This window comes from Buceros rhinoceros, unplaced genomic scaffold (assembly GCF_000710305.1).
Source record: "Buceros rhinoceros silvestris isolate BGI_N320 unplaced genomic scaffold, ASM71030v1 scaffold4833, whole genome shotgun sequence".
NCBI lineage: Eukaryota > Metazoa > Chordata > Aves > Bucerotiformes > Bucerotidae > Buceros > Buceros rhinoceros.
In genome coordinates this window covers 29656-47936 of record NW_010404058.1, presented here as the reverse complement: position 1 = coordinate 47936, position 18281 = coordinate 29656, and the positions used below count along the sequence as shown (strand labels likewise).

Genomic DNA, 18281 nt, shown 5'->3' with positions numbered 1-18281 from the left:
TCAGAGTGTAGCATAGAGCAGGTTAGTGTAAGAAGTAAAGAGGAAGTTGAAAATACTTTGGTTTTAACTGTGTAAACACACTTGTCAATAAACATTTTATTTCTTGGTTGAGGATCATTTCTGATCCTTTAAACAAAGCACAAATGCTGTCTTTAACACAGAAATAATTATGTGCATGTGAGGTTTCTGTTTTCAGAATATTACAGATTTATTTCAGAATTTTGTGCATTAATCTTCTGACCATTGCTGCAGTCTAGTTTCCATTTTGTCTAAAAGTTGAAAATTGTCTTTTTCCTAGTAGAGGATCAAGCCAGGGAGAGACCCGGTTTTACTAGCAGTATTTATTAGAACATCCAGTAATTAAGTTGTTGTTACTAATAGCCAGTAGATATTCACAGAGTGCCATAACTTATTCACTTGTACTTAGTTACCCAGTTGCAGCCACAGTTGGGAGGCCAGTCACAGCTGCTTGCTCAGAGGTGGAAGGTTGTACTGACATGCCAATGACTTCTAGGTAGGTGTTCAGAAAGTGTTCAAGGTCAGGTTGGACAGGGCTCTGAGCAACCTGAGCTAAAGATGTCGCTGCTCACTGCAGGAGGGTTGGACTGGGTGGCCTTTGAAGGTCCCTTCCAACCCAAACCATTCCGTGATTCTGTGGAAGTTCTTCAAGCAGTCCACTGTTTCTTAAAGTGTATATATAATCCTGTCATCTGTGTTCGCATATAGCAGCACTGTGGGTTTGGATGTTGTCTGAACTGTACAGCATGGTCATGCTAGTGTACCGATGCAGCTGGTGTTCTGAATTTATGAATTGCTGCAAATTCAACTGGGCCGGTTTTCTCTGGAGCTTATCTGTTCTTGGGAGATTTTCACACACTGCCTCTCAACACTTCTTTTCTTGGCCTCCTGCATTTTGGTACCTCTGCCCCCATCCCCACACACAGGTACTTAGAGAAGACACTGGCACAAACCCATGCAGAAGGGGCTGTTACGTCATTACTGTTGTTGAAAATGTGTGAATATCTGGTTGGTTTATTCAACCTATACACATGGCTCCATAGCTGGTTTAGCCGACTATCTTTTTCCCCTTCTTTGTGGGAATTAGAATTACTTTGCCATAGCTATGTTTTCAGTTGTATTCATAAATCTAAATTCATATTTATACCTACACTTTTATATATGTGTGACTGCCCTGTATTAAGATGAATCAGGTGAAAGGAAGAACAAGAAAAAGAGCTCTTACACTCTGCTGGCTTTTAGGGGCAAACATGGATGTTCTTGTGTCAGATCTCTGCAATGGGAATGGACTTTCTAGTGGCTCCTTGCTCACAGTAATGAGACAGGTAATAGTGACAAACGGCAGGCAGGAATGGGTGAAGCTGAAACCAGTGAAGAATGAAACAGTAGTAATTTCTGAATTGGCCATTGCCAAAAGATATGCCTTCACCTAATTCCCTACTGCCAAGCAGAGTCTCCTTTATGTTTTCCCTGCAGCTTTTCTTACTGAACAACGTATGTATAGCTGTTACACCAAATTCCTGATTTGCAAAGAAGGGTTTAATCCTGTCCTAAGAATATGCAGGAGTCAACTCTTCCCCGTTTTTTTTCCTGTTTCTGCAATTCCAGGCTGGATATTTTCTTCTTTTGACTGAATGCTTACCTGTAATTCTAGGTCCTGTGTTCAAATATTATAGCATTTATAAATACAACAGATTGATAATGACAAAAAAATTCTTGCTTTTCTCAGTACAGCTCACTGTTACTCTCCAAAATCTCTCATTCACTGTAAATAGTCTTTTAGATCCCTTGCAGAAAAGCCTGAACAAACTGATGAACCCTGATGACAAATCTAGCCTCTGAGCTTTTGAACGGAGAAAATTTCATCATCCAAAGTCCGTCCTTTATTTTAAAATCCACGGTGTGCCAGCCTGCTTACAGTTCTATGAACTGCTCAGAGGAGCACACATGTTTTGTACTGGATATTTAAAAAGAAGAAACAAGCCGAGACCTTATTACTTAAAGCTTTGGATGAATTTTTAAAACTTATGCTTAATTCAGAGCAAATGTTAATCAGTGTAGCCTATATGACACAGGTATGAGAAGTTCTCTTTGAATTAACAGTTTAACAGTGCAGCACCTGAAGTCTGCTGGTATTGAGAGTGCAGTTTTCTGTGCACTGACTGCAGTAGCTAGTGTCAGAAAAATAAGTAATTTGGAATAATCACGTCTGAAGGGAAATCTGAAGTCTGACAATGTCAAGGGTTTCTTGAGAAGGAACGCTTTGGTTACAATTAGGCATTTCTGTGTGTTCAGAAATAGCAGGTGCAGGTACATTTTAATTCATAGTGTACTTTGCCTGATTGCCAAGCCGAGAACTACAGACAATTCTGTCTACTGTTTACTTGCAACTAAGGAAATTTAATTTCTGTGCTCATAATTTCTTCTCCATTAGCATACAGAAACATTTTGCAAAGCTGTGATTGTAATACTGAGTATTTTTTTTAGTAGCACACTGTTTAAGATAAGTGCATCAGTAAGGAATAAAGGCTAAATTTTTTCCTCCACTTTTTACTGAACCATAAAACTCTTTTGTTCATCTTGTTTAAATCCAAAACAACGGACTGAAACTGAAATGAATATAATGACACCATGTATTCCTTACTCAGAATGGGAGTAGACATGACGGTGCTGACAGTTCCATGGGCTTCTTGGCAAAAAATCCTTAATACCCGATCAAAACTGAGAGTAGCTTAGCATAAATAGAACCAAGGTTTGTCATAAAACCAAAATCACTGTCATTGGAACAATTTCACTTTGGTTTAAGTGATTCATCCAAAGGGTTGGGTTGGTGGGGTTTTTTTGAAGTGTTTAATTGTATAACTGATCTGCTTGCATAACGTTACAGAAATTCTGACTTGTTTCATCAAGCTGTGTTCATTTAACAGTCAGAATTAATGGTTTATCACAAACTGATTGATCTTTGTTTTTCTTCAGGAAGTGTCACTGCAGCAGACCGCACAGCCTACATCGACAATAGTTCGTCCAGCATCGCTACAGGTTCCTAATGTACTACTTACAAGTTCTGACTCAAGTGTTATTATTCAGCAGGCAATACCATCACCAACGTCTAGTACTGTTATTACCCAGGCTCCATCCTCTAACAGACCAATAGTGTAAGTTATGTAAATCTTAGTAAAGTGTTTTCTTACTCAGTTTGAAAATATTTGGTCTTGTTTACTTTCAGTTACTGTTTCTGCAGTTAATGTACAAATTTGAGATGCTTTGGTGTAATGTGGTGCTTTACTACATATGAAACATACGACTTTCACTACATGTGAAATATAATTCCATGTTCTCCACATCACTAAGTTCATGTTTTTGATCTCCAAATAAATACTACATTGCAACTGTAATCAAACAAACCAATTTAAAATAATGTGTAAACTTGTTCTTTTTTCTGGATAGGTTTTCTTTTATATAGTTCATTCCTTTTTCAGTCCAGTTCCAGGTCCTTTTCCTCTGCTGTTACATCTTCCTAATGGACAAACCATGCCTGTTGCTATTCCTGCATCTATCACAAATTCTAATGTGCATGTCCCTGCTGCAGTTCCAGTAAGTAAGCATGATGCTAATATTCATTTGAAAATGGAGCAGATTTGCATAAGTGCAGCATGGAACTTAGTTTTAAGCAGCTTGATAGCTGTGTTGGCTTCAGAGGGTAGTGCTGTCATATGCTCTCTATTATGATAACATACTCAGGTTTTCTTCATTTTTATACTTTATCTGGTCAGCTTGTTAGACCTGTCACCATGGTGCCTAGTATCCCAGGAATCCCAGGGCCTTCCTCCCCACAGCCAGTGCAGTCTGAGGCTAAATTGGTAAGTGAAAAAACTCCATTATTCCTCAAGAAGAATAACTTGAGAAATTAATTAAATTCTATTGCTTTTTAAAACAGCTGTAGTTTTCTTTTGTTAGTCTAAATTCTTGAAGTACAAATTTAATAAAAACAGAAAAATAACAGCTGCATTTATTTTACAGTTTTTCAAATTCCAGCCTGTGTTAGTTCTGTGGTTAATGGTCATTTTGCTCTTATTTTCAATCTTTCTCTTTTTTCCTTTAAATGAACTAAATTTTTAACTGACTCCTTCTTGCTCCTTTTATGGGAGGATAGGAAATGTTAGTTGGAAGAAAGACAAGATTAGTAGCATCTTAGTGGACATCACCTTCAGAGAAGCAGAATATGTTTCCTCCCAAAGGATACAATATTCCTTTAAAACACTAGGAAAACAAAAAGGCTTTTAACAATGTTTTTGGAATCTCAACTGAATATAGTCCATTTGGCAAGAGTTTTGTAATTAGATAGGTCTTACTGGCATAGTTAGGAAACTGTTCTATGTGGAGGTCGTTTCTGTTGTGTCAGGGCAGTTTGGGGGGTTTGGGGATTATTTGGGAAAATCATGAGTAAAGTGGAAAAGTTTGGGGGTTTTGTTTCTATATTAGTGATCCAGTTATGGTTGTAGTTTGAGTTAATCAATTTCTTGAAGAATTTTCTGCAACATTAGACAGTTGCCTCTGATTTTTGCTGACTTGCTTTAGAACAGACGGAACAAACAATAGAAAAATCTATTATTAAACATTAATTAACCCATTTATGTATTTACAAGGTGTATCTGTAAACAATATCTGTCTTGCAAAGTAGTGTTCCTCTTCTGACTCTTACTTTATGCTAAAAAAAGGATCAGGAACACCTGCTAGATGAAATACATTTTTGTATATCAATACTGGTAAGTGGGAGAATGCCCTTAACATCCTTTGATATCTCATTTCTCTCAACCTAAAACTCTGGGCTTTCTTTCCCTAGCAATTTTCTCTCCTGAAACCACAATATGAAAAACAGTGAGTCTGGGAATACTAATTACTCTGCTGTCTGGAGTAGTGGGATTCCAGTATAGTGGGCACACCGAATACTGAAGCTATTGTGGAGAGCTGGTCACCAGTGCACTGACTTCACCTGATCATGTCAGGTCTTCATTTTCCTCGTCTGTTGAACATGATGACTTTTAAAATAGCGTAGAGAGGTACAGAAAGCAAGAAGGTCTGTTTCTTCTGTGCATCTTTGTCCCCATAGGAATGGAAAAGGAATCTTCTAATACCTGAGGAAATATTTAACTGTAACCAGCTCTGATGAAATGGTTAAATCTTAAATCCTGGAGAGAATAATGTAAGAAAGTGAAAACAACAGCTGTGTTCTCAGAAATTACACATTCCTTAGAGTCAGGAAACTCATGCACTGAACTCTGCTTTCTGAAATCCAGGAGGAATTGGTTCCAAATTTTTTTTTAGATGGGCAAGAAATTAGTTTTTTAAGCATATTACTGCATGAGTTGCTCTTACAAAGCTTTAAAGGCCGGAAGGAAATACATGTATGTTGTGAAGATTTTGATCTCATGCTGGAAGAAGCAATCACTCAGATGGTAAGAAAAACAAAGATTATTAGATTTAAAATATAAGTCTAATTAGAATTTAGCTATTAATGTACTTCAGTGAGACTGTAAAAAGGGTATTTGCAGTATTTCTTCTCTTTTCACTTTATATGAAGCATGAGCAGAATTTGAGAATATCAGAATTATATATATTTCTTATCTTCATTTACTTTTATATAGTGCCTATTCACAAAAAATAAAAAAGAAAAAATAAAAAACTTTATTTCTTATCACTCCTAAAATAAAAGCAATTTAATGAGAAACTTCATGTAGAAAAACTTTCAACAGGAAGACCAACTCACTATGACATGTGAGGCATTGTTGGCAGATACGTGATTATTTATTAAGTTCCAATTAATTTTTAAAATCTAAGTGTTTGTGATACCAAGTCCTTTCTTTTTCGTGTATGTCTTGAAAATAATTTTGCTTGCTACATGTTACATTCTGTAAAGGTATAATAGGTTCATTTTCCACTTGAGTTCCTGGTGAAGCAGTAGAGACTTAATATTTAGTTTTACAGCTACTTATTTGATTTTTATTTCATTAGTAATTCACATTTGAAGTTGAACTATAATTTATTACACCGAAATTTAATAAGTGAACAGTGTATGTTTCATCTGTTAACAGTATACTGCAGTTTGTGGTTTTGTTGGTATACTTAAATTAGCAGAATCCTAGGAACACTTCCTGTGTCCTTTTGCCTACCATAGCTACATTTTTTTCTTCATGTTGGGAAGCAGTCCTGAAGGGCAAAGGATTCCAGGAAGGCTGTGCATTCTTCAAGAAGGAGATTGTAAAGGTGCAGATTATGGCCTATGAAAGAAGGGGCCACTCAGGAGGACTACAAAGATCTCGTGAGGCTGCGCAGGGAGAAAATTGGAAGGGCCAAAGGGCCAACTAGAACTTAATCTGGCCATTGCCATAAAAGACAATTAAAAATGTTTCTCTAAGTGCATTAACAACAAAAGGAGAACCAAGGAGAATCTCCATCCTTTACTGGATGGGGGCAGGGGAGACATAGTGACCTAGGATGAGGAAAAGGCTGAGGTACTGAATGCTGCCTTTGCCTCAGTCTTTAACAGTCAGACCTGTTGTTCTCCAGGCACCCAGCCCTCTGAGCTGGACAACAGGGATGGGGAGCAGGATGAAGGCCCAGTAATTCAGGATGATTAATTGCAAGTCTCTGGGGCTAGATGGGATCCACCCAAGGGTACAGAGGGAGCTGTCACAAGGGCTCACTAAGCCACTTTTCATTGTTTACCAACAACCCTGGCTAACTGGGGAGGACGCAATTGACTGGAAGTTAGCAAATGTGATGCTCATCCACAAGAAGGGCAGAAGGGTGGCCTGGGGAAGTGCAGTCCTGTCTGCCTGACCTTGATGCCAGGGAGGGTTATGGAGCACATCACCTTGGATACCATCATGCGAGCAGTGGTGAATGCAGTCAAATCCAGCTGGTGGCTGGTCACAAGCGGTGTTCCCCAGGGCTTGGTATTGGAGCCAGTTCTGGTTAATATGTTTAATGATGATCTGGATAAGGGGATCAAGTGCACCCTCACTAAGTTTGCAGACAACACCAAGTTAGGCAGGAGTGCTGATCTGCTTGAGGGTAGAGAGGCTACTCAGAGGGATCTGGACAGGCTGGATCAATGGTCCAAGGCCAGTGGTACGAGGTTTGGCAAGGCCAAGTGCCGGGTCCCGTACTTGGGCCACCACACCCCCCTGCAATGCTACAGGCTTGGGGAAGAGTAGCTGGAAAGCTGCCTGGCAGAGAAGGACCTTGGGGTGTTGGTCAACAGATGGCTGAATATAAGCCAGCAGTGTGCCCAGGTGACTAAGAAGTTTTGCCTGGAGAAAAGGAGGCTGAGAGGAGATCTTATCACTCTCTACAGCTCCCTGAAAGGAGGTTGTAGTGAGGTGGAAGTTGGTCTCTTTTCCCAAGTAACAGAGCAGTGGTGAATGCAGTCAAATCCAGCTGGTGGCTGGTCACAAGCGGTGTTCCCCAGGGCTTGGTATTGGAGCCAGTTCTGGTTAATATGTTTAATGATGATCTGGATAAGGGGATCAAGTGCACCCTCACTAAGTTTGCAGACAACACCAAGTTAGGCAGGAGTGCTGATCTGCTTGAGGGTAGAGAGGCTACTCAGAGGGATCTGGACAGGCTGGATCAATGGTCCAAGGCCAGTGGTACGAGGTTTGGCAAGGCCAAGTGCCGGGTCCCGTACTTGGGCCACCACACCCCCCTGCAATGCTACAGGCTTGGGGAAGAGTAGCTGGAAAGCTGCCTGGCAGAGAAGGACCTTGGGGTGTTGGTCAACAGATGGCTGAATATAAGCCAGCAGTGTGCCCAGGTGACTAAGAAGTTTTGCCTGGAGAAAAGGAGGCTGAGAGGAGATCTTATCACTCTCTACAGCTCCCTGAAAGGAGGTTGTAGTGAGGTGGAAGTTGGTCTCTTTTCCCAAGTAACAAGTGATAGGACAAGAGGAAATGGCCTAAAGTCGCACCAGGGGAGCTCAAGGTTAGATATAATGAAAAATGTCTTGCCCAAAAGAATTGTGAAGCGTTGGAACAGGCTGACCAGGGGAGTGGTGGAGTCCCCATGAGGCGCTGAGGGACATGGCTTAGTGGTGACCTGGCAGTGTAGGGTTAACGGTTGGACTCCATGGTCTTTTGTTTTCCAACCAAAACAGTTCTATGAAGCTATCAGCCTAGTATACTCAGTGTCTTTTGGACAGAAAGCTGGAAGAAGCTGAGATCCTCCATTCCAACAGTAAAGGCCTAGGAATCGGGATTTTTATAGGTCTTTGGAATTTTCTTGGCTTTTGCTTTATTTTATTTATTTATTATTCAGAGAAAATTTTTATTGTTCTTTATAGGCAGACCTTGCAGTCTCACTGATTTTTTTTCATATTGCATTATGAAATGTAGAGATGGAATATGTAACAAATATAAAACTTGCTCTAAGTTTCCTAACATTGCAGCTATTCCTCAGATTTTTAAGTTTGGTAGTTTATGGGATGCAACAGTTGGACACAATGTGTTTTTCATATCTCCAAAGGGATTTGTCATATATGCTTTTGGCCTCTGTTGTCTGAATCTATCTCTTATTCAAAGGCCGTGCTTTCCTAACATGGTGTTCTGTATTTTCCACTATCATATGTATGACAGTACTATTTCAAGGTATTCTTAATTGTCACAAATCTGCCTACTTCAGAAGCTGAGTAAAATTCCTGAAGAACTGTTAGCAGTATCTTCGTCGTTTTAAGATGCAATATCCCTAAATTGCTGAATTCCTCTCAGATATAGATCTGTCATTTGTAGAAGGCACAACTCTTGCGTGTTTTCGATTAAATATCTGGCACAAACCAAGGCAGGAAACAGGCACTTCCCTTCGTTTGTGCTTTCTCTACAGAGGCTATTTCTGCAGTTCGTTTCTTGCGTGACATTTCAATAACCTTAATGTATTTTAGAGTTCTCTAATAAGAAAAGTATGTTGTGCTCTGATTTCATTCTTGATCTCAATCATTCATTTCTCTCTTGCCTCTTTACAAAAGGCTACTGTTGTGAGGACTTCCTTTTTTTCCTTTTTTTAAATGAAGGTGAGAACTAATTTGGTAAAAATCAAATTAGAGGTTTTTTTATTTCCTGATGCTGTGCAGTTTAATTATTTAAATATGGATTTGGGGCACTTAATTTCTGTATTTTTATTTCTGTGAAAACAACACGTTTCTTCTATTTTGATGGATACCTGTGGTTTTCTTATGAGTTGCGTATACCAAATAGTACATAGAGCATCATATATTTTCTTTATATAAAATCGTGAGTGAAGTTTAGTAAAACAAACTGATTTTTTGATTTCTAAAAGCTAAAACTTAAAATAACTGGCAGAAGATGTCTCTGGTAATGGGGATAGGATGCCTTCCTATAAGACAATTAGAATTTTCCTTCAGCTGTCCTAGAAGTCCTTAAATCCCTTAGAGATACGGGCTCTAATACGCTTGCTGTGTATGGATTTTCTCCCCCTATCGACAGCTTTCACAGACTTTTTTCAGTTCATAAATGGGCTCCCTTATGACACTTGAAAGTGGTTTTTAGATCAGAGTGTCCAAGCTTAATGCATAATAATCAGAACTGTGGACTTATTTCTATGTTTGATAAAGTTTTCAGTCTGAAATGTCGAACTCTTTCAGCATGGCAGTTTGGGTTATTCCTGTGAAGCAAGTTACTGAGATGTCATTTCTAGAACTCTGTTATTTCTTTGCTGAAATCCTCTTTTCTCTGGTTACCATTAAAGCTGCCTGACACTAAATGATCACGTAAATTCCATAGAGGGATGGTTGCATGTAAGAACAGGTTCACTGAATGAAATAATAGCAGAAAAATGTATACAACTGCAAGGAATAATGACTAGGAGGAAAAAATAAGGTGTAAAAAGAAAGAAAAAAAAAAAGAAAAAGAAGGAAAAAACCACACGAGACAAAAATTTCTAACTGGCTATGCAGTGGGCCAGATTTTTATTATTGGTGACATTATTGCAAGAAGCTCTCAGCTGAAGCAGCTTTTAGTGGAATTTAGTGGACAGTTGTGTTAAACACAATCTTGGTGTCTGCTTCAGCACTGAAACATGCAGTGCTATATGTGTTTCAGTGCTATGGGACAATTATCTGGAAAGAGATTGCTTTTTTATTTAATTGTCCAATATTGAAGTTATTGTAGTGAAAATAGTTGGTCTGTTCACACCTGTGAAAGGTGCTGTCCTCTAGTTTTGAACACTCTTGGATCCTTTTCCTCCTGGTGCTTGTAGAGCTCCAGTGAAATACACCTAGTGTTTTTATTCAGACACAAACTTTTACTTCTATTCTTTTGAAAATATCTTTGTATCTTATACTGAGAATGACGTTCAATGGGAGTGAAAACAAGTTTCAGATTTCCGTGGCTCAATAATATAAATTGACATTTTTTCTGACATGACTTTGTATTTTTTGCTATGCTGAAGAAACTAATTTCCACACACTTAAGTAAAATCAAATGCATAAGTCAGTTTTGTGGTATTTTAGAGGAGCTTAGAACTAGATGCAATAGGTATGTTTAGAAACCAAACCAAAACAAAACTACTTCTTCACTGCGATAAGGATGCATGATGCTATTACAGAATTGCTTCTGATCTTTTTGTGAGAAGTTCTGCAATTGTGTGCTTTCTGTATTTGAAGTGTGAGCCATGAGTTTAACTCCTAGTTGTAAGACATTATTTTTTTTTTTGTGGATGCAAACTTTATGTTCAGACCCCTCTGCATGGATTGCAGAAGTTTCCAAAGAACTTAAAAATGGCTTTAACACTGAATGTCTCCCTCTGTCTCCTCCTACCCATTTAAAACCTTTTGTCACAATCTGAGAAATACCTTGCACGCAGTGGGCAACCAGTAGGCTTTCTGCAGGAGGTTTCTACTGAGAAGTGACAAGAGGGCAGCTTGGCAAATGTTCAGGAACTGACATTAACTTGCTGGAGCCCGGCATGGGACCTTGTGTTCAGCAGAATTCTTCTGACCTGTCTCTCTGCATGCCGAGCTAATCAGCAAACACCTAATGAGCCTACTCTGAAGAAACAGACCCTCTCACAACCTACTTCAATTTCCTATGTTCTCTGGGGGTGGAGAGACAAGACTTCGTAAGGACTGATGATGCTGCAAAGACCACAATAATGATAATTAACTTGCTGAATTTAGAAGATTATGCTGTTAATTAGTTGCAAAATAAAGATAAGTAATAGAGCGGCAGATGGTAGGATAACACCCAGGAGAAGGAGGGTTATTACTCTGATGAGCTTTTGTGGCAGATATGAAATATGGATCTGAGTTTTTCACAAATTGTTTCTGGAGCATATTATCTTGTTTCTGTGAGCTCTTGATGGAATGATCCAGTCCTACCAAATTTTGACAGATGCGGTGAGGGATTTCTTTTCAAGGATATACGTGAACAATAAAGCTAATAAAGACTTTAAGAACTATTCATCTATTTGAAAAAAAATAAACAAACCTTGGTTGTGATCAGGTTTCCCCACATAATAATGCTTATATACATTTATTCTAATATTTGTTTTAATATACTTGATTTTTAAAACTGAGATTCTCGTAATATCTGGGGTAGCTATCTCCCTACTCACAGGAAGCATAACATCTACGTAGTATTTTATTCCAGCATTACCTTCTAAAATACGAAACCTTTTAAATACATGAGCTGATATCTCCTTGTGAAAATTTGTAGATATTCCTCAGATTCTTACAATGTTTCTCTGTTTGTGGATAATTTCAATCATAGCTATTTGAATTTAGATTTTTAAACTCTGTAATATAAAACTAAACCAAATTATTTTCTGTTTCTCTTTCCATAGTACCTTACAGGTAACAGTGCAATTTTCAAAAGGAGTTACTTATAAATTTACAAAACTATAATGTTTAAACATTAGCATTACAATAGGGAAAGTTAAGGAACGCTTTCTTTGCACATCCCTTGTGCTCAGTGATAGATCTTTTATAAGGTAGGCAGTATTGTGCTATTTTCTTTACTTTCTACTGCCATTTTCAAATAAAATTGAAAATAATGAAATTTAGTAACATGAACTTCCTTTCTTTTTAGGTTAACTTTGCAAATATTTCTTTAACACAGAAATGCAGAAGTAGAAAGACTGGAGTTACACAATAGCAGTCACTTGCCTTATGTGCACGGCAGAAAAACAAACCAAGCCTAATTAGTTTTGTTTCATCTCCCAAATCTTCTGAACTTGGGCTGTCTTTCACTAAGGAAATGGATATGCTAGTAAAACTTTTTCTTGAAGTTACCAACTTCAAGCACACAGTACAAAGCATTTCTAGGAGTTTATGTTCTCTGTTGTTTTGTGGTATTTTTGTGGAGGGTACTTACATCAAGATGTGCTCATGCAGTCACGAGCAGAACAAATCTCTCTGGCCATACACATACTAACTATAAATGTTCATGATCCTCTGCCATGCAAATGAGAAGTTAGCTTGTTATCACTGAACTTACACTTGATTTGCATGAAATCTAGTAATTTTTACTTCTTATGGCAGTGGAAGAGGAGTTACATATATATATATATATATGTTGTGTCTTGGTTGAGGAGTAGTTTTTGAGACAGGCACTTCGATATAAAAGTCACTTGAAGTAAAAGAGAGCATGTCCTTGAAAGCCTCAGCAAAAGCTAAAATAGACATATTGTAGCTAATTTGTTGCAGCCATTTGTACTGTCACTGCTGTCTTGATTTTGACTCCTGGAAGTTTGTCGCGTCCTGCCAAACAACAAGTTACGATATAAGAAATAATTCTAAAGTAATTCAGATGATAATGAAAATAACATTGTGACAAATCAGATGCTAATAACTTTTAGAAAGGATATTGGATAAAATTATCATAATAACATAAAATACTTGGTAGTTTTTTTAAAAAATATTTTTTAAAAAGTGATTTGAAAGTGATATGTTTCCCTGGTAGTCCTCATGGTAGCTTATAAATTTTACCATTTAATTAATGACTGGGGTTAGTTAGAATTTTAAGGGGGGGCAGAAATAATATTATCAGCTTTTCAGTTGTTGTAATTAGATCATAATTTCAGTTTTAGAAATTTTAGTTAGACAATTAGAAAACACTTAGGCCTTTCTGCACTTTTTTAGCTGGAGACAGGGACTGAATTTTTTTTGTTAGCTTCATTTTCCAAGGTGAATTAGGAAGGTAAAAGTTAATTCTGGAGTTTGTTTTAATGCTGTAAAGAAAGTGTTAAACCAACTACATAAAGGCTTGGGATTTTCGGAGTACTGTACTCACACTAAGAATTGTTGGTAAGTTTTCTTAAAAATTAGTGTCATCCTGCCCTAACGCCTGCAGCTATCCTAAATTTTTGTTATTATAGCTGAGCACTGGGGAAATTACTGTAAATTTGTTTCAGAAACTTTTCTGAAAGCACCTTCTTCATTCTGGGGAACTTACAAAGTTGATACAAAAATGAGGTGGGGAGCAGAATTTCATTGACACCAGATTTATACGTACATTTGAATGGTCCCTGTCTGGGCTAATCTGTGCTGTTAATTCAATCTGGAACAGTCAGTACAGAAAAGACTTTTTACAGAAGTCGCTGGCTAAAGATTCCTTAACAGCAAGTGAGCAGAGGAATGTTGGAGTGTCTTTGTTCTCTATGTAGTCCTCAAATGGTGTAGATACTGGTGGTGGTGGTGTTCAGATGCTTCAGTCAACTATGCGGACTCAATAGTTCATGTAATTTGCCATTTTTGCAGTTCTGACAGAGGTAATCTAACTGTAGAATAATATCCAGGAAAGCCCATCACCATGAGATGTAGGGGAGAGCTGTCACTATATCTTAATGACGTCATTGTTGAGAGACATTGGATACTACAGTTTAAAGATAACATCTACATAAGTAGGTGCAAAGTCTTCTGCTTATTTTGAGCTGGCCAAATGTAGCCTAGCTCCAGCATTTTTAAAACATTTTATTAGTCTTAGTACTTGGGCAATACTTTGTTCATATTCCAAAATATGAATGCAGGTTCATATGACGATGCATGTTATCAGAGTTTTAATAAACTGGTGTGTTAAGTCATTAATCCAGTGGTCAGTAGAAAAACACGCTTTAATACCATTTGTCTACTAAGGTAAATTCTTCAGTAAAACTGAAAATTTAAGAAAGACTCTGGAACTACAAGCAGTTTGGTCTGCTGAAATTTAGTACAATGCTTTATCAGTTAAGATTAATAACTTGTCTTAAATAGAATGTATTATTCTTTATCATTTTAAGAGATTTCACCTATGGTTGCTTTAAAATAGTCTATCAAGTTGTCAGTAGCTCTTGAATGTAATTATGTACAGCTGAACTCGAAGTTACTGTTCTTCATAGTGGCTGTGTATAATAAAGGAAGAACTTCCAACCTTTTAGCATTTTTTTAATGTAAACCAGCATGCTGTAACAGTTAATTTGCATATTTCTATGTAAGTAAAAGCTAATCTTCACATATAACCTGAAGCTTGTTGTTATTTTGTGCATTACTGAGATGTTCAGCAAAGACCTTGGCTTTTATCTAGTAGTTACTCATAGGAAGGATTGTAGAGGTGAGTATTTGTAAAGACCATGGGAAAATGGGGTCCTAACAAACCATTTAAAAATTGATAGAGAACACCAGAATTTTTAAAATGGAAAGAAGTTTCTGTTCTGTTTTTTACCTATTCTTCCTCGTGTGGTTGTTACCTTTCTGATCTGTGCCTTCTGTAACACCAGCCTCAGCAACAATTTGTTCATGGCCTTCCAGTCATTTCTTGGTGGGCACAGTTCATCACGAAGGAGGCTTTCTGTTTACTTCTCCGTACAGCTTACCATCCTCCTCTGTCTGCGTTCCTGTGTAGAGCCTCGTTGCTATGCTTAGATCACTGCTGAAAGCCTATAAAAAGAAACAGCTATTTTAGAGTTGGAGCTCCTGTTTGCAAAATGGAAGTAACTACTAATATAAATAATTAATAACTTCTCAAGTTAGCCTGATAGAATGTTTCCTTTGTTTTTCTTCTTTTTTTCTGCTTTCAGAGACTGAAAGCAGCTTTGACCCAGCAGCACCCTCAGGTAACAAATGGAGATACTGCCAAGGGACATCCAAGTGGGTTGGTGAGGACTCAGTCAGAGGAGCCACGACCTCAATCACTACAACAACCTGCGACTTCAACAACTGAAACACCGGTATGACAACAGACTGGACATGTACTTCCTACCCCCTTCTTTGTTATGCAGAGAAAGAAAAATCCTTTTTCTTTACTTTTGATTTGTAAAATAGAAGTTACCTTGCTACAGACTCCTTGGAGTCAATAGTTGTGTAGCAACAAAATGTTTATAGTTCTGACATTCTTAAATGCTTCTAAAATGCGTTATCCAAGATGATAATTTAAAAATAGATGTTGTCTATCTGCTCAGATTTAGAACTAAGTCTTCCTGATTTCTGGAATTCGTTTAACAGGAAATTCTGTGGTAACTGAAAAGTACAGCTGGTTAATATATATTTGAAATAACTAAGTGCTTTTATTTTGTATTTTATATTGCATCTATTTAATATTTTATATCATGAAACACTTCAGAAATTGTCTTAACTGCATCAAGTCTATCATGCTTATGTTAATTTGCTTGAAGGATCTTCTCTGGGCTGCCACAAAAATTGTTTCAACTGTGTGATTAAGTGTACTCTGTCATTCTGGGTACGGGAAGGGAGGCTTCAAGTTTAGGAATGGTGTGCTGTCCCTTTGGGATGATAGATGAGGACAAGAGAATAAAGGGCAAGACCTCTGAGTCGGACTGGAAGTAGGAGTGCTGCTGGAGGAAAAAGATACTTCCCTGGATGAATCCTGGAGAATTGCTAGTGTTCTATGTCTGAAACAACTTATTGAAATGTGTTTTCAAAATGCTTTTTAAAATCTTTAAGAGTTATTTTCAGAATTGTTAGCCTAATAGCAACTTGATAAAAGCTACAGGCTTGGCCCAGAACCAGAAGGACCTGCATCTGCAGTGAAAGCACTCAGATTCTTAGACTGGCAAGTGAAATCGAATAATGTATCAAAGCAAAGGTGTTTGGATCTCAAAGAGGAAAAGGTTACCCATGGTAAAATGATCTCCTCCTTAAGGCTGCTGTTCTCCCACACTGCCTTAACTGTTTTAAAAGAATATTTTCTTAATATCACATAGCAGAATTTGCGAGACGAAAAGCTTGCTATTTGGTGATTTTGTGATTACTTCATAATCAGTATTATAAAAAAAGTTGCAAGTGTTTAATTCCTAAAATGCTGGTTTGAGTTCCCAGTGTTTTTTAATTATTAGCTATCTAGAATTTATGCCAAATTGATGTGCCAGCTGATACATGCTTGGGGTTTTTGATTTAAACAAAAAATTTTCTTACTGTGCTCGACTGAGTGGGCAGGTGCACCTGTGCATATGTCATGGAGACAGTTATATTCTGTTATCATAGTTAATTAAGTATTTGTCTAGGGTCTGTATACACCTATGAAAGGAGCATAATGTACAATTTAAAATATTGAAGTATTTTGATACTGTCATAATATGTGGGCAGATATAAGGGAAATTGGTATGCAGCGGTGGGGAACACATCAACAAGTAGGAAATTGCTATCTGGAGATCCAGGGATCAGTGAGTATCAGCGCTGACAGCATTTGTCAAACAGCTTCTATATACTGGGCATAAACATTGTGTAGTATTTCTATTGTGACTAAGGTTGTGGGAAGAGTATCTGGGAAGGGTCAAAAGTAGGAAATGTATTTCCCGCTAAACATAACTTTTTAAAATCTGTTTTGGGTGGAAGAGCCTTTTAACGTTTACCCTATGTAAATACTTGTGTCATCAGAATTGGTAAAGTAATGTCTGAGAGTATACTTCTCTAAAGAAGTGTTGCTTCCAGGCTTTAGTCAGTTTCCAAATGTAAACGTCATATAAATTTAACTTTGTTAAGTGAGTGGCTTCTTTTAGCGCAATTTTAAACCAAAGCTAGAGCCATGATTAAAATGTTACATGTTAATGTGACATGGTAAAGGGTGTAAATCCAGTAAAAGTTTTAAAAACATAGCTGTAGAGTTAGGTGACAGAGCTTTCCACAAAAGGAATGTATATAACCTGAACCTATTGAGAAATGTTGTGAATGCTTTTCTCATGATGTGATGTGTATTTATACTAGATGTGGATTAAGTCATGGATAATATTGTACTAATAACTTCTTTAATACTTTTTTTTCTGTTTTCAGGCATCACCAGCTCAGCCTACACCACAAACACCAAATACAGGTGGTCGGCGTAGAAGAGCTGCCAATGAAGACCCTGATGAGAAAAGAAGAAAGTTTCTGGAGCGAAACCGTGCTGCTGCTTCCAGATGCCGACAGAAACGGAAAGTCTGGGTGCAGTCATTGGAGAAAAAAGCTGAGGACCTGAGCTCACTAAATGGCCAGTTACAGGTATACTTTTTATTTCAAGTAAAAATGAGTAAGTTTTTCCATTCTTAGACAGTGATCCTGGCTCACTGGAACTTAAACTTCACATGAAATCTAAAATAGAAATGGGTTTGTAACTGGTGACTCAGGTCAGAATTGAAAATTCCGCACTAATTGTATATAGCAGTTAAATAAGAATATATGAGAATACTCGGATTTCAAGATGCATAAACTTTAGGATTGTACCCTTTTGTCCTGTGTTCCATTTTAAATAACTTTCAGACTGTGATACTAAACAAGGATGACAAGATGTGTTGGAGTAAAGGCTTATTAGCAAAGTAATAGCCTTAGCTTAAAAACATCTTGCTCGTAATAATTTGTATCACAGCCTGAGTTATTTAAATAAAATTTGGTTTGATTTCCTTTGGTTCTTTTTAACTTCACTTTTTTTCCTTTAAAGTGAATGTAGTGCTCGTGAAAGGTGCCAGATTGACATCATGGAAACTGAAGGCCTCTTTTGTCCACAGAACAGGTACAGCACAGGCAGTGGCAGTGCAAATTTCACCACGCTGCCCTCCCAGTGTGCATAAATCCTATAGTGAGAGAAGTATACTGTAAGAGGGTAGTCTAGTGTATGTTGCGAGTCATTTTTGCACTTTGTCTGAGGTTGTCAACCTTGGAAAGTTGTCACGTGGACACACTTTCTCCCTGTATAACAATCCATGACCCTTTCATTTAAACCACTGCTAAATGTTAAAGCATACTTTCTTAATGTTTTCCAGCAGCGCTTGAGAATCGGCACAAAGTA

At 37.7% G+C, this 18281-nt stretch overlaps 1 protein-coding gene across 1 annotated transcript in view; it reads left to right on the top strand.

Annotated features, from left to right (window-relative positions):
• Nucleotides 1-1268: 1268 nt before the first annotated feature.
• Nucleotides 1269-18281, top strand: part of ATF2 (activating transcription factor 2) — a 28915-nt gene continuing 11902 nt past the window's right edge. The window contains exons 1-6 of the mRNA XM_010133219.1: nucleotides 1269-1343; nucleotides 2995-3173; nucleotides 3498-3612; nucleotides 3792-3878; nucleotides 15082-15231; nucleotides 17291-17497. Coding sequence (XP_010131521.1) covers nucleotides 1269-1343; nucleotides 2995-3173; nucleotides 3498-3612; nucleotides 3792-3878; nucleotides 15082-15231; nucleotides 17291-17497 — 813 coding nt within the window. The remainder of the gene's footprint in view (nucleotides 1344-2994; nucleotides 3174-3497; nucleotides 3613-3791; nucleotides 3879-15081; nucleotides 15232-17290; nucleotides 17498-18281) is intronic.